At 60.6% G+C, this 24,697-nt stretch overlaps 2 protein-coding genes across 2 annotated transcripts; both read left to right on the top strand.

Moving 5' to 3' along the window:
* The first annotated feature begins 247 nt into the window (after positions 1 to 247).
* IGSF21 (immunoglobin superfamily member 21) lies at positions 248 to 15,052 on the top strand. Its single transcript, XM_088529512.1, has 10 exons — positions 248 to 356; positions 9,661 to 9,773; positions 10,221 to 10,342; positions 11,040 to 11,158; positions 11,239 to 11,354; positions 12,084 to 12,576; positions 14,235 to 14,320; positions 14,391 to 14,583; positions 14,708 to 14,746; positions 14,917 to 15,052. The coding sequence occupies exons 1-10, from the start codon at positions 302 to 304 to the stop codon at positions 14,988 to 14,990; spliced, it is 1,410 nt and encodes a 469-aa protein (XP_088385638.1). The 5' UTR covers positions 248 to 301; the 3' UTR covers positions 14,991 to 15,052.
* Positions 15,053 to 16,484: 1,432 nt separating this feature from the next.
* KLHDC7A (kelch domain containing 7A) lies at positions 16,485 to 18,638 on the top strand. Its single transcript, XM_088529496.1, has one exon. The coding sequence runs from the start codon at positions 16,485 to 16,487 to the stop codon at positions 18,636 to 18,638; it is 2,154 nt and encodes a 717-aa protein (XP_088385622.1).
* Positions 18,639 to 24,697: the final 6,059 nt, after the last annotated feature.

Here is a 24,697-nt window from a genome sequence, read left to right as displayed (position 1 = left end):
CCCACAAGTACCACGGAGCATCCCCCGGTACCACGGATCATCCCTGACACCGCGGAGCATCCTCCAGCACCGCAGAGTATCCCCAGCATTGCGGAGCATCCTCCGGTACCTCAGAGCATCCCCAGCACCACGGAGCATCGCCCCGTGCCGCGGAGCATCCCCAGTACCACAGAGCATCCCCGTGACCCCCGTTCCCTCCCGGGACCGCGGACCCCCCCGGGGTGCGGAGCGATGCCGGGCAGCGCCGGGCACTTCTGAGCCGCATGGGGCTGCCCCCCCCGGCACGGCCGCTCGGCGCAAGATGAACCCCCTGCCCCTCGTCCTGCTGCTCTGGGACCTGCTGGAGGCGGCGCTGGGTGAGTGTCACCCCCCCTTTACCTCTCCATGGATGGGAGTTGACTCCACAATACCCCGAAATTATTATGGGGGACAGGAGGGGGGCGGGCCCCCCAAGGCAGCTCGGGGCTTTGAAATCTCCTTGGTAACTGGGGAAGGACAAATAAGGGATGGGGGGGCTGCGTGTCTGTGGGTGTCCTCTGTGTCCCCCTGGCTCTGTGGGTGCAGGGGTGGGGGAGGCACCTTTAATTGGGCACCTGCTCCGGACCCGTTAAAGAAGCACCCGCTCCGGAGCCCGTAACGGGCCCCACCATCTTCGGATTCCCACGGAGGGGCCGGGAAGCAGGGTCAGATGCCTGGGGGCTCCTCGCCCTCTCCCCCCACTGGCATCACCACGGGCACCCCCATCCCATTTTCCTCCTGGGAAGCAGTTTCAATTTGGGGAGCGCGTCCCTCGGCGGGGAGGGAGGGCTTCACCTCACCCCGCTCCAGCCAGGGGCTTCGTGGTGGTAAAAAAACACCCCAGAGAGGAAAGTTTTGCCTCCGCGTTTTTGAGGAATAGCTGTGTCCTGCATGGGGCCGAGGGTTTGGATGCTTTCTGGAGCTGGGGGGATGGACCCCCCCCTTTCCCTGCGCGAAGGGCTGGAGGTGGATGCGGGATGCAGGATGCGGGATGCGGGATGCGGGATACAGGATGCGGGATGCGGGATGCGGGATGCAGGATGCGGTTTCGGCCCGGTGCTCTCTGCTCGCAGCCCCAGGGGATCGCATCTCTCCTGTGCCTCCCTATCCGTTTTAGGGCGCTGCTCTCCCCTCCTGTCCCGCTTTCCCATCCCCACGCACCAGGGATGCTCATCTGCTCCTTGCCAAATCTGTCTCCTCCATCCAAGGTGGGGGCAGCAGGAGTGGGGGCAAAGGGAAAGAGGTTTCTCCTCCTCTTCTTTCCGGGAGCAGAGCAGGGAGCACCCAGGCACGGGGGGCCGGGCGGCACAAAGGAGCCGACGCTGCGGCGAAGCAGCCCCGTTTTTGCTCCTTTCCATGGGCAAAACGAGGGCAAGGGGAGGGGGGATCCTTCGAGGCAGGCTCTGCCTGATGCTTTTTGCAAGGGGGGGGTTGCAACATGCGGCATCGGAGGCGGCAAAGCCGAGCTGCGCCGGGCTGTGCTCCGGAGGTGCAAAATCCGGCGCTGCCGGTGCTGCAGCCCACAGCTGCCACCATTACGTTTGGGGTGTTTTTTTTTCTTTTTTATCCCTCTGCTGCGCCGTGTTTTTAAGGTCACGGGTGGATCATTTTCAAGGTTCGCCGGCTTTCCCCGCCGCGGGCGTGCTCGCCGCCGCCGCTGCGCCGAGCGGCTCCCTCCGCTCCGCCTGGTTTCCCCGCCGCCGGCGCTCCTGGTTTCCCCAGCACCGGGGCTTCGCTTTGCAAATCGATGCACCGAGGGGATCCCGTCCTTACGTGCATCCCAAGCCGGCAGGGTCTGTAGGGAAGAGGTGCCAGCGAGCACCAGGATTTGTCCTGCTGAGAGCCAGGTTTTCACCCTTAAAAGCAAGTCCAGGATAAGCTGCTTGATATCGCCTTTTGCATCCGATGAAGAGATGCTGTCCCAAAACCGAGTGCTCCCTGCTCACTGTAAAGCATCCCCCTTGAGCCCAACGAGACCCAGCTCCCTTCCAGCCCGTCTTCGTTGCTCCCTAAATAAGTGACCTCAATTCAGCAGGGATCAGTAGATCCTCCTGGATTCTCCAGCCAAAAAGGTCAGATTCAGCTCAAACTGCTGAAATCTGCCCGGCCGCTGCTCCCGAACCAGCCGGCTGCGGAGGGCAGATGGCTGCTCCTCGGCCCATGGCGTTTCTGGCTGCGTGGCCCGAGATCTGCCTGGGCGAGGGGGATGCTGGTGCTGAAAGGGATGCAGAATCACGGAGGGATGCTGGAATAGAGGGATGCTGGACCACAGAGGGGGTGCTGGAATAGAGGGATGCAGGACCACAGAGGGATGCAGGATCATGGAGGGATGCTGGACCACAGAGGGATGCTCACTCAGATGAGGGATCCAGATCCCACTCAATGCCTGGCAAAGGGCCGGAGGGAAGCAGAACTGTCCACTCGGCTGCTGATGTGGGCTGAGCTAAGTGGGTTAAGGAGCTGTGGGGTCAGGGCTGGAAACGAGGGCACTCAGCGTCTCCTGGTGCAGCAGTAACTCCTGCTTTCTGGAAAGCTGGCATGCCCTGCCTGCAGTCAGGGAGCTATTCCTGCTATACGAGTTATTAGCTGGCTGGCGGGCTGAAATACATTCCCATAAGCCGCTCACCAGGCACTTTCCGATTTATTTTATGGCTGTGCAACATCAGAACACTGTTTTGCAAGCATGAAAGGAGGGTGAAACGTGTCAGGTTTTGATCTCTGTGGGATATTTATGTAGCCAGCATCCGCGCGCTCTGCGTCGTGCCACGCGCTCGCCCTCGCGCCACCCGACTGTGATCGGAAACAAGGGGAACATCCAGGTGCTGCTCCTTGTTTAAAGCTCCCCGGGGCAGTGTCTGCTGAGCACTGCCCTGTGCCTTCACCATCTGGGGAGGAGGAGGAGGCAGGAAGAAGGACCGTGTGCGTCTACCTGCCCTTCCAGCCTCCCCGGTGGCTCCTGGGCCGCATGGATCCGCTCAGCACCTCCCACGCGCTCCTGGCCACCTGCGGGAAGCTTCCCGCCCCGGGGTCCGCGGAGCCTTTTTGCAGCCTTGGCTTCGTCTCATGCCTTTCCAAGCCAATAACCATCTCCAGGGCACGGGAACTCTCGGGGATTCATTAAATCGTGGCTCATCGCCCACCATCCAGCTCTGGCCTGCACATCCTCCTTGGTGCTCCGCAGCTTTGCCAGCATCTCCGGCACGAGCTTTTCCCTTGCATTGCACCAGGTCATGGAGGGAGCAGGTAATTCGGTTCCTGCATCCCTCCATCGCTTTGATGAAGGAGCGTGGCAGGATCAAGGTGAAGGTTTCAGGGCTTCTCGCCTGCCCTTTTCCACCGTAGCAGTGGAAATGGCGTTTTCCGCCAGAAAAAGCCGCGTCGGAAAACGCTTGACCTGCTCTGGCCCCGCTCCATTTGCCATCCCTGCTCAGAGCTGCGACGGTGGAAAAGCACCCGGCACGGGCTGGGGTTAAGAGCGGGTTTTTACCCGTAAAACACTCCTGGGAAAAAACCCTTCAATCTGGTCCGGGGAGAAGCAGGAGCGGAGCCGGGAGGCGGCAGCTGATCCACCGCCTGTTGTGCCCTTGCCAGGTCGCTCTCTTTGCCCTTTTGTTTGCTTGCTCAGAGCAGCAGCAGGGCCGGCTTCAGCTCATGACTGGAGCTCACAGCGGCTCCTTCCCGTTTGCCTCCCCCTCCACCATCTCCGTCAAAAAATAAACTGTCAATCCCAGATTTGTTCTTGGGTCTGGGCTTCGCAGTGTGATTATCGTCATGGCCATCATTCACATGGGCAATGAGCAATGAGACGCCGTTGGCATCAGGTTCCTGTCGTGTCTCTCTTGGAGGAGCTGCTGCTGTTCGGCCCAGCTGGAGGATTCCTAGTGGTTATCCAGCCAGGAAGGACCAGTGGCATCAAGCATCTTATGGAGGAGCATCTGGAAGTCACCAGAGATTGGAGATGCAAGTTGTAGGCTCTACATTGGGTTTATTTCTCCACCTACAGCTCTGTAGGGCCATAGCCCTTGACTCCAAGGAGGTCTGAGGAAGCTGCTGTGAAAAAAAAAGGCATCTCCCATTGGGAGCCGTCATCTCCCCATCCCGTTGGGGCACCAAGGACAGAGCCATGTGCGATGGGCTAAGGTGGTGGCCAACGCTGGGATACCCCCAGCTGGCACTGGGGGAGGAGACAGCCCCTCTCCTGCTCTCTGGCCCTCCAGAAGTGGCCGAGGTCTCCCCCTTGGTGAGGGACAGGAGCATGGGGAGAACAGCCAATCCCAGCGACTCGAACCCCTCCGTGGCCTGAACAAACGGGGTCAGAAGAGGGAGGTTCTACACCACAGAGCTTGTCCGAGCTCTCGCAGGAGGGTTTTCGCAGAGCTGGATGTTGCGTGTGGGTTGGTGGGACCCTTCAGTCCCTGCGCATGGGCAAGGTCTCTCCCATGGGCAAGCGGTTGGTGGTAGAGACACCCAGTGCATGGTCCCACCTGCAGACCCCACGTTCTGCCTGCTCAGATGAGCGAATCTCCATCTGCAAGAGAAAACCTTTGCGGCTGCAAGAGAAGGCGTCTCTGAGGACCGTCAGTGTTTGAAAATGGACCAGGGAGACAGGGATTTAGCTTCTCTTCTAACCCATCCTCTGCATAATTTACAGTTTATATAATGTGTTCGACAATATACTTCGGCAGGGAGGGGGAAGGGGATTAGTGGCAGTTATTTCATCTCCGCTCTGCCTCCCCGTGCTCGCAGATAAATCCTATGTGTCCAGGCCGGGGGAGATGGGACCTGGAGGCAGCGCCGTGGGGAACGCGCCGGCCTCGCGTGATCATTTGCACCTCGTCATCTGGAAAGTGGTTTGGGCGATCTGGGGCCTTGATCCAGAGCGTGGGAATGGGCAGGAGAGGTGCTGGTCCTTCCTGATAAGAGCAGGGCTGTGAGCGGCTGCTCCTAAGGGCCACCGTGCACGGGCATGTGCCCGGCCTCCCAGCCTGCTACCCCCGAGATGGGATTTCATGGGGTCACCATCGATGTGGTGACGCCAACCAAGGTGTGGACGTGTGGCTGAGACCAAACTCTTGTTGGGAGAGACTCTGGGGGTCTCTAGAAGCCGTTCGGGTGCAGGCCGGTCCCTGGAGATGTCTGCGGATGGTGCGTTTGCCTTTCACACTGTCAAGGGATGAGGAGGACGAGGGTGAAAGGGATGATTTATACTAGTAATTGCCTTATCTGCAGGAGGGTCAGAGGGAGCCCAGGACCCCCTTGGATGCGACCTAATGGCCCTGAGAAGGAGAATAGAAGCCAGAGCAGTAGGAAACCAGCTTCCCAATGGGAAGCCACCAGGGAGAACCTGCTTGGAGGTGCCCGTGGGCCAAAGCCATGGGGGCACCTCAGTGTTCAAGTCCCCGGGAGCACATTGCTGCACATTGCTGCACATCGCTCCGGCCCACGCGGCAGGTCTTGCTCGGAAAGCGGCCGTCACCTCCTCCTCGTCGCGAGGGGACGCGCGGTCAAACCGCGTCTATCAGTGAGGAGCACTTAATATAAATAATTAACGAGTGCTTACTCGGCGCTTAGGAGCTCGTAATTGGCAAGAGGAGCGCGCGCCGCGAGCAGCCGCCCCGTGTGCCAGGTCACCGCTGGCCGCCCACCAAGCGCTCATCAATCCTCTCGCAGCCCCTGAGGGCCGCTGCCCCTCGGGTGCCAGCTGGAAAGCCCTGCACCCCCCTGCTCCCTTCTCCTTCCAGGTCCCGAGCGCGTTGGCTGCCTCTTCCCTCTCACAAAATAACCCTTAGGCTGGCAAGGAAGGGCTTCTCCAGGTGGTCCAGAGGAGAACCCCCTCCAGGTGCTTCAAGGAGAACCTAAACAGCCACTGACTGCAATTTAAAGCCTGGCTTTCCAACCAAGGGAATCTCACTTAGCAGGGAGCTTCCCAGCCTGAATCTGGTTGGAATGGGCTCTTGAGGAGCAGGAGAGGATACTTGGGAATCTCCTCGTGTTGGTGATCTTATGAGGAAGAGGTTGCCCCAGGGGAAGCAACGTGTGCCATCATGATCCCAGGATGTTAAGATCCCCCAAATCCCTTTTTCCCGCTGCTTTTGCAGCTTGAACACCTGAAGAAGGTGCAGATGGAGGGTGAGGAGAAGCCAAGGCTTCCCCTTTCCCACCCCGCCTGCATCCAAGCACCTGATGCCCTGCGGAGGGAGCGGCGACGTCTCCAGGGTTTTCTTACCATGAACCCCCTTCTTCTCCCACTTCCAAAAGCTCCCCAATGTGGGAAAGTAGCCCAAAACCCCTTAAAATGGGAAGGGCTGGTGAAATGCTGGGAAAAACGATGGTGTCTTGCCTGGGAAGCAGAGAGCAGGTCTGAGGGTTACAGTGCGAAGAGAGACGGCATATATATATATATATATTATATAATATATATACACACACACACACACGTATGTTTGTCTATGTGCACCCTGGTGCCAACAGGAGAGTGTTTATGCAATGCAAATCGGCCAGCAAAGCTAGCTGTCCCTGGAAAGTCACTATGGAAAACTCAATGCCTCTTTTTATTCTTATTAATTCTTTTTTCCTCCGCTTTCTCTTCCCAAGCTCCCAGCAACTGGGCCAGGCTTTCAGAGTGAGTGGAGCAAAGCCTAGAAAAGGGTGAATGTTGCTCTCTGGATGCTGCGTTCCTGCACTCAGAGTGCCCTGGATTTGGTCTCCACTTTTGCAATGGGGGATCCTCCTGATGCGCCGAATGAAGGTGCAAAAGATGCTTTTTCCTGGCACTTTTTTGCAGGGGAAAGACCCCCTTTGGATGCCTGGCAGCCTGAAGCAGCAGGGAGTTTTTAGTATCGCTCTTGGAGATCAGTGGCAAGGAGCCAGGCGGATATCAATAGTCGCTCGTATCTGGACGCAGCCGGCAGAGAGGAAGGTATTAATTAGCGGCTGCTTCTCGACAGCGCGGAGACGGATGGGGATTAAGGTAGCGGCCACGCGCGGCTCTCACGGAGCCTCCCGTAAATCAGCATTGCGCATCGGGGCTGTAAGAGGGAGATACAATTTAATCTACTTAGCAGTGCAAGTGAGCCCAGGGGTTGGTAACGTACGAATCTGGGGGACAAGGGCCGCCCCAAATTATTGCCCCATTGCAAATAAGATGCAGAGCTATAGGATAGAGGCAGGGGAGGTCTGAAGCATCTTTCCTGCCTTCTTTCATTATGGAAAATTGGCCCGTGTCTCTTTTCTCTGTATAAATGAAAAGCTTGCAGCTGCGCTTGCTGTTGCCCTTGGAACGAAGCCGAAGCGGCGCAAAAACGTCAGCCCCGAGCTGGGCACGTTTCCCGGGTACCAGGACACCCCGCCGTGCTCAGCCTGCTCTCTGGACGTCCGCAAGAGCAACCAGGAGGGCTCGGGGACCGTGTTTGTGCCCCCCGAACCAATCTGGCAGCCTGCGGTCCCTCATTCCAGCGCAGTGGGGACGCAGCGTGGTGGCAGAGCGCGCGGCGGGGAGGTGCATCTTGCAAGGACCATTGCAGCGGGGTGCGCGGTGCGAGCTGGATCTGTCCCGGGCTCCTTTTTGCAAGGTGTCTCGTGGCGAAGCACATCCTGCAAGGCGGATCCGTGCCAGGCTCATCCTTGCAAGGTGCATCGCGGCAAGGGGCATCCACGCAGGGCGCGCCGTGACGAGGTGCATGGTGACAAGGTGCAGCCGCGCACGGCTTCGTCAGGCAGGCGCGCGCACCGTGCAGCGCTCTCCCTGCGGCAAACTTCTCTCCGATCACCTCTAAAAGCAGCCAGAGCTGCGAAAACAGAAGCATTCGGGGGCTTTGCAGGGAGCGGGGTTTCTGCAAGCCAGCTCGGGCTCTCCAGCCCGTGTGAGCAATGATCCGAGGCGCAGAACGTAAGTGTTTCCTCCCGTTTATGCAAACCGGGGAGGTAAGAGGCCCATAATTAAATGTTTGCACTTTCCTCCGCCGTGGTGCGAAGGAAGATGAATTTTAATTACCGGATCTTAATTGTGCGCCTGGCCTGCTTAATATCCTCTTTACACAGGATTAATGCAATTTGCTCTTCCTCGCGGCGGGAGTCAGGCTTTCCCCCTTGGCTGGGAGGCCCGGCCTCATCCTGGCAAGCAGCAGACAGAGCATATATTTATGTGTGTATATATATATATATATGTATACACAAATATATATGTATTTTTATATATAAAGAGTGCTTGCATAAAGAGTATATAGCTTGTGTTTAGCTGCTTGGAGGGCCTGCGCAAAGAGGGAGTGGGTGTTTTAGCCAGCCGATTGCCCGTGGCGAGTCGAGCACGTGCCAAGCTCGCAGGTCCATCGGGAACGAGCTTTCCCCTGCTGCCCCTTGATTTTATTTTATTTTCCGCTGTGCAAAAGACCCATCTCGTTCGGAAATGCAAAGCTGCCTCCATCTGTCGCATCCGATTTGGCTTTGCCGGCCTTCGACCTGGGTGAAAATACCGATTCCCCCATGCGAAAGAAATAGACAGAGGTTCATGCAAAAAGCTTGCTGACGAGCAAGGAGGGAAAGAAAAAACCCGGATCAGCAGCTCGGGCCTCTCCAGAGCGGGACACATTGGAGTTTTTCCCTTTTTTTTTTGCAGTGCCCTTCGCGGCCCTCCCTGGTGAGCGGGCAGAGGCAGCCGCGCATTAGAATTGCAAAGCGCCCGCGCGAGCATAAATAAAGCATCAGCGGAGCGGGCGAGCACTTTCTGCTGCGCTCGCAGGAAAAAGGCAGCGGCCGCCGGCGTTTAATCTTTGATGAACAAGATGTTGGGCAGCGCTTCGCGCCGCCGCTCCGCAGGGCAGGCGCTGGGATCGCCTTGTACTTGGCTTTTCTGGAGTTGTTTCCGTCCGTTCCCCCACCTTTGGGTGCTCCTCAGGTGTTTTGCACCCGCTTGTTGCTGCTGCACCGTGAAAAAAAGCACAGGGTGAATTATGCATGAGCTCCCGCTAATCAAACGCTGATGGAAACGCTGCCTTGGGCTCCCCCGCCGGCGCCTCCACGTCCTTTCCATGCTCTGCGCTCCACCTTTCCGCAGGGATCGGTGACGGGAGATGCTCTGGCTTGGGGGCGGAAAATCCCAACGCGGGGTCGGCCTTTACCGCAAGCCCAGGGGAACAGGCGGCCACAGGGCAGGTCTCGCCGCACGGCGCCGCTACGTGGCTTTCCCATCCCCATAATGGCATTTTCCCACAGCAAACGGATATTTTCCCAGGACAGGAGCATGTTTTCCCAGGACAGGAGGGTGTTTTCCCCCAGCAGGAGTGTGGTCCCACATGACCTGGGCCTTTTTCCACCTTTTTCCCACAGCCGGGCCGCTTCCCGACGTCGCGGGCTGCTTGGTGCGCAACCTGCTTCCTCGGCTAATTGCGAGCACCGTGTGTTGCAATGTGCTGCTTTTATTAACATGTCACTCCTGATTTAAAAGGACATTTCATTTATCTCTCCCCACTTCTCCATTTTCTCTTGTTTTTTTTTTTTTTTTTTTTTTTTTTGTAGACGTAGCAGGAATTTCCAAGGCTACCCAAGCCTCCCGGTGCATGTTGCATTTAGGGGTTGTTTTTATTCCAAAAATGTATTTTATTCCCAGTCCAACCTGTCTTCTCGCATTTCCCATGCCCCTCGCAGGCTACCTCACGGTGAGCATCGAGCCGCTGCCGCCCGTGGTGGTGGGTGACTCCGTGACGCTGAAATGCAACTTCAAGACAGACGGCAGGATGCGCGAGATCGTCTGGTACCGGGTAAGGACGCGTTCCACTCAGTGGGCACCCTGGGGACTTAAAATGCTGCTCTAGGATGGTTTACAGATGGTGAAATTGCCCCAAGGAGGTGACCTGCAAGGGGGAAATCCCTTTTTGCAGCAGTGTAGTCCCAAAAAAATATTAAAAAGGAGAAAGGGAGAGGGAAGCAGAAGAAAATGCATGGATGGAACGATGGATGAAGCAACAAATGGATGGACAGATGGAGTGATGGATGGTTGAATGGAGCAATGGACAGATTGAAGACGGGTGGAGTACTGGACGGAGCAACGAATGGATGCATGGAGTTAGATGCATGGATGGACGGATGGATGGATGAATATCCTGGAGTGCATGGAGGTGCATGCAGCCTGAAACCCGGGGGAAAAACCCCAGATATTTGCTTGGTTGTATTTGTGACAGCTGTGCGGGCATTATCTCCTGTGGCAGGTGACAGAGGGTGGCACCATCAGGCAGAAGATCTTCACCTTCGATGCCATGTTCTCCACCAACTACTCGCACATGGAGAACTACCGCCGGCGGGAGGAGCTGGTCTACCAGTCGACCGTGCGGTAAGTGGGGGAACCGCTGCGGCCGCGCGTGCCGCGTGCTGGCCAGGCCGCCTCGCTCCCAGCGCCGCACCGTGCTCCTCGCCCCGGCTTTGGCCTCTTTTCCCTTCTCCACTGCTGTTTTTTCCCCTATGGTTTCAATCCCCCTTGGCCATCTCCCTTTTCCTCCGAGCGCGTCGCTCGCTCGCTGCTGATCGCTATTTATTTATGGTGGCAAACTCACAAATACTCCACGAGGGGCTGATAACTCATCACGTCTCACTTGTTTCCCTGTTCCTTTTCGGTGAAAAAAGCCTAATCAGGCATTATTGTGGTTCCCTGGCTCTGTCCGCTTCCATCACAGGAATACTCACTGTAGAGGCAGGCGGAGTAATGAATACATCCCAGGGCATGGGAATTGCTCCATTGATGAATATCCTAGGGTTTGTCCGGTCATTCCCGTCCCTGTCCTGTTAGGAAAAGCCGCCTCAGCACAGAGTAGCAGAGATTTGAGGGATTGCACGGAACCTCTTAGTTCTTTCTCCAAGCTGCTTGGATCCGGGTCAAGGCAGGGCACGGGATTAGCGTCGTGGCAGCAAAACGGCTGCGAATCCTGGAGAAACGGGGCCAGAATATAAATAAGCAACGGGCAGGATTGCGAGCGGCCCTGGCGGCCCCGCGGCCGGGCAGGGCCGTGAGCGGTGCCCGCGCTGCTTCACAGGCTCCCAGAGGTGCGCATCGCCGACAGCGGCCCCTACGAGTGCCACGTGGGCATCTACGACCGAGCGGCGCGGGAGAAGGTGGTGCTGGCCTCGAGCAGCGTCCTGCTCAACGTGATGGGTGAGCGCCGCGGCTCGGCCGCTGCCGCGTGCGGCCCCGTTGGCCTGGGCTGCTCACGGCTGCGCTCTCCTCCTCGGCAGCGCCGCCAACGTCCATCTCGGTGGTGGCCGCGGACACGCCGGCGCCCTTCAGCCGCTACCAAGCGCAGAACTTCACCCTGGTGTGCGTGGTGGCCGGGGGCAAGCCGGCCCCGCTGGTGAGCGCGCGGGCGGCGCGAGGGGCGATGCGGGCGGCGCGGGCGGCACACGCGGCAGCAGAGCAGCACAAGAGCTGCAGCGGGTCGGGTGGCTGCAAACGGGGCGCCATGTTGGCGCGAGGAGCGTGGTGGGACAGTGGTGCAAGTGGCACGGTGGGTCTGGGCAGTGTGGAGTGCTGGGTTGGTGCCAGCGGTGTGCCAGGTTAGTGCAAGCAGCGCATTGGGTCAAGGTGGTGCATTGGGTCAAGTCAGTGAAAACAGTGGGGTGAGCTGGGTTGGGTCGGGTCAGTGCAAACGGCCCAGTTCACTGGGGTGGTGCAAGTGGGTCAGGTCGGTGTCAGTGGCACATTGGGTCGGTGCCGGGCAGCAGCACGTTGGGTTGGGTTGAGCTGGTGCAAGTGGGTCAAGTCAGGTCAGGGCACGCGGTGTGGTGGGTCAGGCCGGTGCAAGCAGTGCACTGAGTCGGGTTGGAGCGGTGCGTTGGGTCGGGTTGGTGCCGCAGCAGTGCAAGTGAAACGCTGGTTGGGTCGGTGCACACAGCGGGTCGGGGCAAGCAGCGCGGCAGGTTGCTGCAGGCGCTGCGGGGGTCGGGTTGGTGCAGGTCGTTCCACGCCGCGCGCGTGGGAGCAGGGCAGCACCGCGGCTCGTCCTGGAGGCTCTCGCGGATGAGGGCAGCCCGGGCACGGCGCTGTCCTCACCTCCTCACGGCACCCGGGTCCCTCCATGCAGGTGTACTTCAAACGCGACGGGGAGCCCATCGAGGCGACGCCACTGCCAGAGCCACCGAGCAGCAGCGGCGGCGGCGGTGGCGATAGCGATGGTGACGGGGACCTGCTGGAGGGCCGGGCGCCCCGTAACCTGCTGCACCGCGACCTAGACGACACCAAGGTGCCCAAGCCGCTGTGGGCCGCCGAGGAGGAGGCGCAGGGCAGGCGGCCGCCCGGCACGGCGGAGCCGCCGCGGGGGCTGGCGGCCGAGCGGGGCCCAGCCACCGAGGCCATCCCCGAGACGGTGGTGAGCCGCGAGTTCCCGCGCTGGGTGCACGCGGCCGAGCCCATCTACTACGTGCGGCACGCGCAGGCGCCCGTCAGCGACGGCACGGTGGAGGCGCGGGCCACGCTCACGTGGACGCTGAACCCCCAGATCGACAACGAGGCGCTCTTCAGCTGCGAGGTGAAGCACCCGGCGCTCTCCATGCCCATGCAGGCCGAGGTGACCCTTGGTAAGCGGTGGCCGCGGAGCCCTCGGGACGGCCGGGTGTGCTCTGGGGTCCATCGACTGGTGGGGGGCACCACGGCCGGGTGCAGTAAGGGGGCGGCCTTCCACGGAACTGTCCCCTTGGCCAGCCCCAGCACTGCCAGGTGCGGGGCAGGGGGCTGGTTATGGGGTGCTGGCGGGGTACGAAGGGTGTCAGCAGGGCAGGGCTATTTGTGGTGAGGAGCCTGGGCCCAGGTCCAGGCCTAGGTCTAGATTCAGATCTGGGTTTAGGTCTAGGTCTAGGTTTAGGTCCAGGTTAATTCCAGGTCCAGATCCACTTCCAGGTCTTGGTCTAGGTCCAGGTCAACAGGGAACTAGGGCTGCAAAGTTGGGGGGAGGCATTTGGGGTTCTGCTCTCTGTGTTTGGTTGGTCTTTGTCTTGGTTTTCTGCAGACCAAGGAGGGGGAGGTCCCTTGTTAGTTATCTCCTTTGGATGGTCGTAGTGGTGGTCTCCTGGACAGGCTCACATCTTGGGGGGTCCTTCACCCTCACAGAGATGTCCTCTCCAACCATCCGCACCTGGTCCCAGGAGAGCGAGGCCATGCCAGGAGCCTCCCTTGGAGGCAGCGAGGCCAGACAGATATGCTCCAATCAATGGGCTTGTTGGCCGGCACCACCCAGTTATTCCACCTGGGGTGCTGCCAAGGGGCCAGGCCACCCCTGAACGGGGACAGCCCATAGGACCGATGAGGTCCTGGCCATGATAGGGCACAAAGGGCCGAGACACCGCATCTCTGCCCACCCGCTCTACGGACTTCTCCCTACACGCAACCACCCCCAAAACTGTCCGGGTCCTGCACTTGGCACGCACCCAGTTCCAAGTTCCAGTTCCAAGGTACCCAGCAACCCCACTTTGGCACCTCCAAAAACCCACGATAGAGAAGCTTGCCCCATTCTATCCCCCCAGTTGAGCCATGGACACTGCCTTCCTCATCCCCTAGGCTGCCTCCAGCCCATGTGTTCTTCCAGGAGGTGCTCACTGTCCACCCACACAATTTGGGCAGAACCACAGGGCTCCCCATCCCCATCAGGATGCGTTGAGCTCTGCTCTTCCCAGAAAAGGGCAGAGCATGGTGTTGAACCCAACACAAACCAGTTGCTTTTATTAAAAAGGCAGAGAGACACACAGACACAAATTTAGATACACACCAGAGCATGGGCCGACCTTCTGTGGTCTGTCACCACAAAAGGACATGGTGGCATGCTGGTGAGCGGGCACCCTTCCTGACTGCCAGCTTCCACCAATGTTTCTTTTCCCTGGCACTGGGCAGTCCGTGATGTGCCGGCTATGACCTCCGCTGAGGACCGGGCAGAGGAGGTGGGTCCTGAAGCTGCAAAGGGTGAAACGGCCACGGCAGCACAGAGCACGTGGCCACGTTGCCATGGGCAAGGAGACCCCACCTCAACCAGGGTTTCTGAGCAAGGGGCTCAGCTAGGAAATACCTCCTTGTCCATGTAGGTCTCGCCCAAGGCCACGTGCGCCCGTCGTCTTGTGCTCAGCCTGCAGGACACTTGTCCATCGTTGTTCGGACAGCCGTTGGCACCCATCATAGGCCAAGGGCCATCAGCCCTGGCCAGGCTCATACATGGAGTCGTGCTCATGGTGCTTCCCTCTCATTGCAGTCGCTCCTAAGGGCCCCAAGATCACCATGACCCCGACGAGGGCCCGCGTCGGGGACACCGTGCGCATCCTGGTGCAGGGCTTCCAGGTGAGGCGTCTCCGCGGGCCGCGTGCGCCGGGGGCTCGGCACGGCTCACAGCGCCGCTCTTGGGCTGCAGAACGAAGTGTTCCCTGAGCCGCTCTTCACCTGGACCCGCGTGGGCAGCCGGCTCCTGGACGGCAGCGCCGAGCACGACGGCAAAGAGCTGGTGCTGGAGCGCGTGCCGGCCGAGCTCAATGGCTCCATGTACCGCTGCACGGCGCAGAACCCGCTCGGCTCCACGGACACCCACACCCGGCTCATCGTGTTCGGTAGGACCTTGGTGCCGTGGTGGGACCCCAGGCCTCCAGGACACCACAATGTACCTGGAAGCAAGAGGAGCCTCCTGGCCGGACTCTCCACTAACCCCTGCTTTTGCCTTTTGTCTCTCATTAGAAAATCCCAACATTCCCAGAGGAACAGAGGACTCGGACGGTGAGTGCAATGGACAGAAACCACCCTGGTCCATCGCCACAAACACTGCATGTGGAGTCCCATGGGGACACCCTGCGTGGAGCTCCATGGGGACAACCTCCCGGGAAGCCCCATGGGGACCCCGTCCCGGCGGCTCCTCCAAGCCCTTGGCCCTCTCTCCTCTCGCCCAGGTTCGGTCTCCAGCCGCTGCAGCTTCCGGCTCGCTTTGGCGCTCACCTTGACAGTGATCCTGGAGCTAACGTGAAGTTTTGCCTTCCTCCTCCTCCTCCTCCTCTTGCTCCGCGTGGCTCCAGCCAGCATTCACGCTCCGACAGTCGGTTCTCTCTCTTTTTTTTCTCTCTTGTTTTCTTTTTTTTTTCTATAATATTTACAGACTCGGGCTCTTTCTGTCTGTGTCTTGGCTTCCGCAGCCAATTTAATTAAAAGGAAAAAGAAAATTCCCTTTCCTCCCCTTCCCCTCGCAGCCTGCACTTAATATTTTGCCTCACGCACATACGTTTTCCCCGGGGGTTGCACGTGGGCTCGTGGCACCCACCCAAGCATCTTGTACCCGTTAAACCAGCACGTTGGCACCGGTGATCTTTACCCCAGCAGCAACCGGGCCGGAGCCCTTGGCAGAGTCCCCAGAAACGGGTAATAAAGGCGGAGCGGCCGGGCCGCATCCTGCTTGGAGCCGCTCCCGTGGCGCCAGGAGGCTCCAGCCAGGAAGGGCGCTCCCAGCTCCGCATGCACCGGCCTCCTGCGGATGGGAGGATTTTACAGCGTTTTTCAGGAGCAGGGCAGCATGTGGCTGGGGACGGGTCCCTGTGCACAGCTTGGGGGGACATCCATCCCCGAGGACGGAGCTGGCACTCGCCGTCCTTCCCAGGAGCCGCATGGAGCTACCGCTCTGCAGCTGCGAGGCAGCCCCCATGCAAAACCCACAGGAAAAAATAAGAAAGAGCATTTTCCTATGGCTCCGGCTGCATTTGAAAGACAAAAAAGGGTGCTCCCACGTGCTCACGGCCCTACAAGAGGTGCTGGGCCAAAGCCAGAGTGCAGAAAGCCTGGAAAACAGAGCCAAGCCTGGACCGAGCGGCAACGGGAGCAGTGCAGTGCTGTGATCCCGCCGGCGCAATCCCGGCTTCTGGGACAGGGATGAGGGTGGCGGGGCCTTCCCTGCCCTGCTTTATCCTGCGTGGCACAAGGGGAGCTGCTTTAGCAGCACCAGGGAGCCCGTGGATGCCTCCTGCAGCGGGAGCAAGTGAGCAGGGAAATAAGGCCCTGCAAGGCAGAAACTTGGCACCGAGACTTGAGGGAAAGGGGAAGCACCCAAAAGATATCAAATGTCACAGCTTTGGAAAAATAAAGTGGCATTTCTAGACGTTTCACAGCCCTGCATGGTTCCCTGGGCTGGCTTGTACCACACTGCTGCCGCAGGCCCAAACCTTCTCTAAAACCAGCGTTTCACCTGGGCCAGCAGTGCCCCAGGTTGCACCCGCCGAGCCCTTTTAAACAGCCAGAGGACACGGGGGCAGGTGCTATCTCAGCTTGCTCTGGCTCTTGTGCTTGCTCGTGTCCTCCTGTTTCCCTGCCGGATAAAGGCGGCTCTGTGTGCCCGGCTGCCCGCGGCGCCGTGTCGCCCGTCCCACCTTGCTCAAATATGCAAAGCTCCGCTGGCCGCGGCCGGCCTGCCCGCCGCAAAGGCACCTGCCCGCCGGCTCCTCGGCGCTCCTCCGCGCTGGAGGAGGGAGAAGGAATGACCCGGGCGGCGAGCGCGGCGTGGCAGGCGGGCACGCAGCTGGGCGGCCAGCTGGCGCTCTCGGCCGCGGCGCTGCTGCTGCTGGCGCTGGCGTTTCGCCGCTGCCGGAGCCGCCGGGGCCGCCAGGACGCAGGGCCCCACGGGAAGGCCCCGCGGGACGAGGCGCCGCCGGGGCCCCGGCGCAGGCGGGTCGGCGCCACGCATGGCCGGGCGGGCTGGAGCGTGCGGCACGAGGAGGAGGAGGAAGGAGGGCGGCGCGGGCGGCTCGGCGAGGCCCGTGAGCTGGCGCCGGCAGCGGGGAGCGAGACGGGATCACCCAGCGCCGCCGAGCAGGGCACGGACACGCACAAGATGCCCTGTGCCAGCGCCGGGCTCGGGCCAGGGCTCCCTCCTGCCCACGCAGGCAGGGCTGGATGTGCCCAGAGCGCGGAGGAGGATCCAGCCAGGTGCTGGCAGCCGGGCCAGGCGCGCGGGGACGGGATGCGTCGCCTCGGACCCGCGGCTCGGACCCTCAGCGTCACCTCGGAGCTGGCGCTCACCACGAGCACGCGAGGCGCCGGCGCCGACACCGCCCACTCCTTCTCCTCGGTCGCGATGATCCAGGTGGAGGAGAGCTACATCACCCCGGCCGGCGCCGGGCCGGCAGCGCCGCGGCTCAAGGGGAAAGTCTACGACTACTACGTGCAGTCGACCTCCCGGTCGGTGTCCACAAGGAGGGCTCAGCCCGCCGTCCCTTGGGGAATCACCGTGCTCCCCAGCGCGGAGCAGGTTGCCCCGGAGCAGCGGGGCTTGGAGAGCCGGCCCAGCGCGCAGCAGGGCCATGCAGCAGCCGCGCATTCGGAGCAGGGCCATGCAGCAGCCGTGCATTCGGGAAGCTCCGCCGTTTCCTGCAGGGAAGGGGCAGGAACGGCGCCGGGCCCTTCCTTGGGCTGCCAGGGCAGCATCTTCAGCGCCGTGGAGAAACCCAGCCTCCCGGTGCCGATGGACGGTGTGGGAGTGGAGGCAGCGCCCGACTCGCCGCCGGCGAGCGCCCGGCCCGCTGCACCGAAGGACCAGCCCGAGCTCGAGGCCGGCACCAGCATCTCCCGAGTGCCCCCAGCCCTGGGGCCCGGCCCGGACATCCACCTGCACCTGGGCAATTGCTACGAGGTCCTGTGCATGGCCAAGGCGCAGCGGCTGGGCCGCCTCCAGGAGGCCGCCTACAAAGTCATGAGCGACAACTACCTGCAGGTCCTGGGGAGCCCCTCCATCTACGACGGCCTCAGCGCCCGCGAGCGGGAGCTCATCCTGCGGCGGCGGATGGAGGGCAGGGAGCACGTGGCCGTGGCGGACATCGGTGCCGACGAGCCCGGCGCCCCGGCCAGCCGGCTCTGCTACTACGACGCTGCCGGCGACCGCTGGCACCAGCTGTGCCAGGTGCCGCCCGAGGCGGCGTCCCGCGGCGCCGCCGCCTGCGCCATGTTCAACTACCTCTTCGTGGTGGCCGGCTGCTCCCGGCGCGTCTTCTGCTACGACCCGCTCACGGGCGCCTGGCGGGAGCTGTGCCCGCTGCAGCAGGCGCGCCCGCGCTGCCGCCTCGTGGCGCTCGACGGCTGCCTCTACGCCATCGGCGGCGAGGGCCGGCCCACGGTGGAGCGCTACGAGCCGCGGCGCGACCGCTGGGCCTTCGCCGCCCCGCTGCCCGGCGGCACCTTCGCCGTGGCCCACGCGGCCACCGCGTGCGACGGGGAGATCTACGTGAGCGGGGGCGCCCTGCTGCTCCGCTACGCCGCCCGCTCCGACACGTGGCGGGTGGGCCCAGCCGGGGGCAGCGGGGCCCGCGCCGCCGAGCTGGTCGTGGCCGACGGCTTCATCTACCGCTTCGAGCTCGGCCGCGCCGCGGGCATCGGCGTGTACCGCTGCAGCGCCCGGGCCCGCCTGTGGTACGAGTGCGCGGCCCGCGCGGCGCCGGGCCCCTCGTGCCTGCGCTGCGTGGCCGTGGGGCGCCTGGTGCACTGCGTGGGCCGCCGCGTCCACCTGCGCTTCCTGGCGGACGCCGTGGCGCCCCGATTCGGGGCCAGGCCGCTGCGGCCGTTCCCCGCGCCGCGCGGCAGCCTCCTGCCCGTCGTGCTGGTGCTGCCCGAGCGCCCCGCGGCGCGGGCGCCGCTCTGAGGGCGGCCGCGCCGGGGCCGCCTCTGGGGGAGCCTCCGGCCTCCTTCTCCCTCCCGTCCCCGTCCGGAACCGCCCGACCCAGTCACAGGCCTGAGGCAAGGCCAGCGGGACAGAGAGGGCCTGGGGCCAGCGAGGGTTCCTCACGCTGCCATCGAACCCAGCCCGGGACACAAGGACGGCGCCGCAGGGACCCGTTTGCACCAGGTGCACCAGGCCAAGGCGCCCGTTGTGGCTGCGATACCGGTCGGGCCCTGGTGCTGCCCGGCCCCGGCATTCGCCCACCCCGGGGCTCCACAGGGCCCTGCTGGGCCCCAACGGAGGGGCCGTCCCGTGTCCACCTGCCCCGCGGGAGCCCCCTCGGCCGGCGCAGGACACGACACCACGGGGTCTGCTCTTGGCGCTCGCCCATTGCCCTGTCCACAGCACATAGTAATATATACATATATACACCTATATTTATAGGCACACAGTGTAGAGAGATGCCACGGAGCTATAGACAGTCGCTGTTAAATAAAATCTAGGTGAGTGTTCAATAAATTTAACCCCAGACTGCTCTTGTGCATCATTTAAAGCCTTAGCAAAAGCTAACGGGAACAGAGAGGCTGGCGAACGCTTTCCATAGATAACACAGAAAACATCTCGGAGAAGGAGCCAAGGCCAAAGCGGGGTCCCCGCAGGCGCGAACCCCAGCGCGGCGCTCGCGGCACCGCCTGCACGCAGGCTCCGGTGCCACCAAGGGCCGCTCCGGGGGACGCCCCGTTCCTGCCCGGATCACCGCGCGGGCGGCACGGCGGCTGCAGCCCCCGCGTCACCTCCGCACCGGCGCAAGAAGCCCCCGGAGCGGCTCCTCCCACGCACGTTTTCCAGCCGCGAACGTGGAAACTGCCTCAATTTGTCGGGCTTTTTCCGGCTTCATTTTATCTTCCGAGCCGGAGGCCTTTCATTCAACCCTGCTGCTCTGCAGCGTCAGCGCCTTCCCAGGCAAAGGGAAGAAGTTATTTCAGGGATTTTTTCGCCTCCGGGGCACCTCGGGAGGCCTCTCCTGCCAAGCGCTAAAAGGGTTTTGCAGCTGCTGGGAAGCTCTTTAAGGGTGAGAAGTCGCTGGGTGGACAGCAAGAATAAATTGCATTTCCTCCGGTGGCACTGGGCCCTGCGGCTCCCTATTGGTGCCCAGAAAATGGTGGGAAAAGGTTAATTTATCCACGTGTCGCTGCATGAGAGCTAAAGGTGGAAGGGGATGGGGAGGAGCAGCCAAGGAGCCACCAGCTGTACGGGAAATATTTACAAGCAGGGTTGGAAGAACCTCGGGTTCGGCAGCGGGTTTGGAGCTGCTTGCAGCAACGGAGCCTCTTTGGGAAAAAAGTAAGAGAAAAAAGGAAGAAATCTGTGCAAAATTGGTGTTTCTGTCACCAAGACACCAACAGAGCCATTTTTGCTCCCAAGGAGCCCCAGTGCTGTCACAAACCGCTGCCGCCGTAAAACTTTCGGTTCCTCTTCTGGTGCAGCTCAGATGCAGCATTGCAACACGCTGGGAACGCCACGAGCCCCCCGCACACACACACTTTCCTCTTTTTCCATTCCTGGCTGGCAAATACATGCAAAAAATGCAAACGTTGGCGAAACCGCTTTTGTTTTGCCGGCCTCGCGCCGTGCGCGGCCGCGGACCGGAGCTCCACTCAAGCCCCCTCGCAGCTGCGAAGCCGCCGGCTGCTTTTCCCCCTCCTGTTTTTTCCGACACGTGAACAGAGAGCTGAAGCGGCAACAAGCCGTTTGCATGGAGAAAAACATCTGCACCAAGCCAAGCATCCGAAATTTCTTCTTTCTGCCTGACGGGCCTCGCTGGAGAGCTGCTCGCAGCCACTGGGATGCATGGAAGCACTTCCCATGTTTCTGCATGCTGGAAACCACAGCTCGCAGCAACGGCCTTGCTCCTAAATGCCATGAATTAAGTGCGATCCGAGCTCTTCCAGACCCAATTTGCCAGCAGGTCGGGAGCTCCGTCTCTCTTTGCCCCCACGACAGGGAGCGGGAGGCAAATAAGCACCAACTACGGTAAACTTTATTTTTCTCTCAAATATAACCCACAGGAGTGCAGAGCCAAAGCATCCTTAAAGGCTATAAAGTGTTGCACCCTTCTCAGATGCACAGACGGAAAGTCTGGAGCTTGGCTTTCATTTGCTTTTACAAAAACCCTTTAAAAAGCCTTAGAAAACCAACAGCAGCTCCTAAAGGGGTCACTAGAAAGAAGCGATGAAGCCGCAGGATCAACCACAGAAGACACCTAAATCCACATGTGGAGCCTCCTGGGAAGGAGAGGCTTTGAGAGGGAATTTAGCGCTGGCTCTGCAGCTACCGAGCCGCCCGGGGCGCCCCGAGATGGGGCCGGTCCCGACATGTCACGGAGTTCGTGTCCTGAGCGGAGCGCAGACACCGGCAGCCCCGAGCGCTTCGCGGCGCGGACGGAGCGCGGAGGGCGTTTGAGCCCAGGCGCTTTAAGCAAGCGCCTCCATTTACACCCTTGGGAAGATGCGTGAAAGGGCAAAATCTGGGAAGAAATACAGCATTTTAAGGGTCACTAAAGGGGGGAGCCACCCGCCTGCTTACGGTGCAATAAAGCGCCGCTCTGGCATGAATTTATGGCCGATAAAACAGACAGTGCACGGATGGGAGATGACGCCGGTAGTTTATAAACACATAAAATCCCCACACGCTCCTCGGCACGCCAGCGCTCGCCCTCAGCTGCAGATCAATGTGCCTAGAAGAGGAACCGTCTGAAAGCTGCTCTCACCAGGCCCTGAAAGGAGAAAAGGAGACCCCCTGCACCTGGCCGGGACCCGGGGAGCCAACGGGATCCCAAGGTTGGCCCTGGAGCTGCCTCTTCCAACACATTCCCAAGCCTCTCCCAGAGCCGCTTGGCAGAGCCCAGGAGTTAAAACATCAACCCCAGCACATGCCGGAGCAGTAAAAAAGCCACAGCCCCAAGCCCCGCATCCAGGAGTGCCCAAAGCCGCTCCGGACGGCGCTCCGGAGGGCACGCGGCCCCGGGCACATTGCTCCCCGCGCTTCCCGGTCTGCGGAGCGCCGCTCGGCTCCCCGCTCCGCGCGGGCCGGTCTTGCCATCTAGCGGCTCTGCAGCTGAGTGCAAACGGCAGCGCGAGGGACATTCCCACCGCGCTCCTCTCTGAGGGCGTCTGGCCAGGATAGCTCCCTAAGTCTAGCTGAAGAAATGGGATTTGGAAGCTGTGTTTCCTTCTGCTCCCTCAGACGGAACAAGGGCCATGGAACCACGGAATCATCACGTCCAACCTCTTCGCTCTGGGCACACTCAGAGCTGCTCCTAGGCCGTAGCTGGTTGAGGAGCCCTGGATGCGGAGCCGGCTCCCAGCTGCTCCCTGCTCTGCCTCCTCCTCCTCCTTCATGGTCCCAGGAAGGGCCCAGCTCCCGAGCACACGTCGCCGTCACCTACCCAGGCACTTAGGGCACTGCCACCCTTCAGCCATCCAGCTCCTTCCAGGAGTGGCAATTTCCCTCCTCGCATGCAGCAGCTTTGGAAAGCGTCGGGCGAGTCAGACCAGCTCCCAGCGGGCGCTTTGGAAGAGGCCCCCAGGACATCAGAGCCCAAGCAGCCCCCGCAGCCAGAAGACAACCCGAGGGACGGGCAGCTCGGCCTGTCCAGCTCTCAGAAGCTCCCACGCAGACCCAGAGTTGACAGCTCAGGTTTCTCTCAACTCTTGCAGTATCTGGCATTTTTCCCCCTAAGGTTTTCATTCCTTTGATATGAACATATCTCAGGTTTCTACAGGAAAAAAATCTTGAAAGCACAAAAATAAATATATATATACCCTCATGTCTCCAAGCTGCCCACAGAAGTCATTTGGGAGATTATATTTTCAAGCATCTCAGCTATTTCTGAGGAAACAGAAGGCCGGTGTCTTACCCTAGCCCCCAACCCCTTGGTTTCAGTCCTACCAAGACCTTAATTCCCTGCCTGACACCCTATGAGGGGAAATGACAGTTATTTGGTGTCCTGCTGGTCACTGCTCTCCCTGGTGCAGAGCCTTTTGCAGAGGGACACAAAGGGGCAGAGTAGAGCCATAAAAATCAGCAAATTAGTGGGTTTTAGCCAATTGATCACCTGAATGTTAGCTCCAAGATCCCATCCATCGCATGAAGGACACGGGGCCTCGAGGCCCCGCATGCGACACATCCAGCGGTTTTATCCTTCTCCACTGCCAAGAGCTCCACTCAGCCCAGGAACTGTGAGCAACCAGATGCTCTGGGTTCCCCTCTCCCCTAAAAAAGCAGCTCTGTGCTTAATGGCGAATTAACGAGCCTTTTACAGCCCAGAACTTGTCCTAACCTGCTGCCATGGAGGGTGTACTGGAAACCAGGCCAAGGCTCGGTGCTTTCACAGCAGCAATTCCTGGCGCAGCTCACCCCAAACCTCGTTTGGGAAGGGGGTAACCCTGCTCGTGGAGCCGAGCGCCCGGAACAGCGCCTCCTTCCAGGCACGGCCCCTCCGGGCTCACTGCTCCGTATCTGCTCGTTGTGGGGAGGCCAGGGAGGGGTGAACTCCTTCGATGACCACTTTGGGAAGAGGAACACGCTCTTGGCTGGACAATCGGCAAGGCCGTTCCCTTCCCACCCGCTTTGTGCATCCTCAGGGCTCGGAAACGCAGCAGGGGCCTGGAACATCTGCCCTATGAGGAGAGGCTGAGGGAGCTGGGCCTGTTCAGCCTGGAGAAGAGAAGGCTGAGAGGGGACCTGAGCAGTGTCTAGAAGTACCTCAAGGGAGGCCGTGAGGAGGATGGTGCTGGCCTCTTTTCAGTGGCGGCCACTGACAGAACTAGAGGAAATGGCTGGAAACTGAAGCACCAAAAGTTCCACAGGAACTTAAGGGAAAAATTTCATAACAGTGAGGGTGCCAGAGCACTGGAACAGGCTGCCCAGAGAGGTTGTGGAGTCTCCTTCTCTGGAGATCTTCAAACCCGCTTGGATGCAGTCCTGTGCCACGTGCTCTAGGTGACCCTGCGTGTGCAGGGGGTTGGACTGGATGATCTCTAGAGGTCCCTTCCAACCTTCAGCATTCTATGATTCTATGATTCTAGGGATAGAGCCTTGGCTCAGCTGTAGGCAGAGGCCACGCCGGCTCTTCACTGCTGCTCTGATGGGCATCGCCAGCGGGAGGCAGCTCTGGAAATCCTTAACACAACAACAGGCTGGGGCAGGACGTTTGGGCAGCGCTTGGTGCCGCTCCGGTGCCCGCAGCCCCCAGCACCGGGGAGCCCCTGGGGACAGAGCCACGTCTGAGCCCTCGGCTGAGCCCGGGCAGACCCGGCGATCCCGGCGCTGCGCCGGGAAAGGAGCATCTCCCCCTGCGCTGCGAGGAGGCAGGAGCGCCCTGCTCCAAGGGCGGCCGGGAGGAGGGAAAGGCGCCCGCGGGGGACAAGGGGCTTCCTCACCCACCCGGGGCAGCAGAGACCCTGGGCAAGGACGCAGCTCTGCTCCACGCGGCAATAGACAGCTCCATCAAGCTCAGGAAGAGCTATTTAAATGGCTATTAATTTCTATCAATAGCTGAATTTCACTATGCAAAAACATCTCTTACAACAACACCGAGCACTTGAAACACCTAGTGTGCAGCTATTTGCACTTGATGTCTCCTTAGCTGGGAGCTGCAAGAAAATTTCCAGCATGAAGGTTCTCAGAAACCGCAGTTCCCCCCAGTTCCTCTGAGTAATATAATCTAGCACCTCCTTTCCCCTTTTATTAGATTTTCCCCTCTGATATGAAGATAAATCTTTTCTGACAGTCCTCTGAGCAATATTAAAGATAAAGCGTTTGTCATAGAGGGAAGAAATCACGTGAAACAGTCAGGAGGTTTCGTTCTGCTCGAACAGCAGACCCGTTTCCTCGCACGCGGTGGCTCCCGCCGCGGCAGCGCGGGCAGGACGGCGCGGGTCACCCCGTGTCCCCACACGCGGGGATCCCCGGGCAGGCAGCGCCGTGAGCGCAACCTCCCGCCGTCCCCTTGAAATCCTCCCCGTCTCCCCCGGGGC

This window comes from Tinamus guttatus, unplaced genomic scaffold (assembly GCF_059628265.1).
Source record: "Tinamus guttatus ecotype Peru unplaced genomic scaffold, ASM5962826v1 Tinamus_guttatus_pri_ptg000332l, whole genome shotgun sequence".
NCBI classification, from domain to species: Eukaryota; Metazoa; Chordata; class Aves; order Tinamiformes; family Tinamidae; genus Tinamus; species Tinamus guttatus.
The sequence above is the reverse complement of the archived record's forward strand: the minus strand, read 5'-3'. Positions and strand labels throughout refer to the sequence as shown.

Coding starts and splice junctions, on each gene's coding strand:
- IGSF21 (XM_088529512.1), top strand. CDS start 302: ATGAACCCCCTGCCCCTCGTCCTGCTGCTCTGGGACCTGCTGGAGGCG. Junction 10,343..11,039: donor GTCTACCAGTCGACCGTGCG/GTAAGTGGGGGA, acceptor GCTGCTTCACAG/GCTCCCAGAGGTGCGCATCG. Junction 11,159..11,238: donor CGTCCTGCTCAACGTGATGG/GTGAGCGCCGCG, acceptor CCTCCTCGGCAG/CGCCGCCAACGTCCATCTCG.
- KLHDC7A (XM_088529496.1), top strand. CDS start 16,485: ATGACCCGGGCGGCGAGCGCGGCGTGGCAGGCGGGCACGCAGCTGGGC.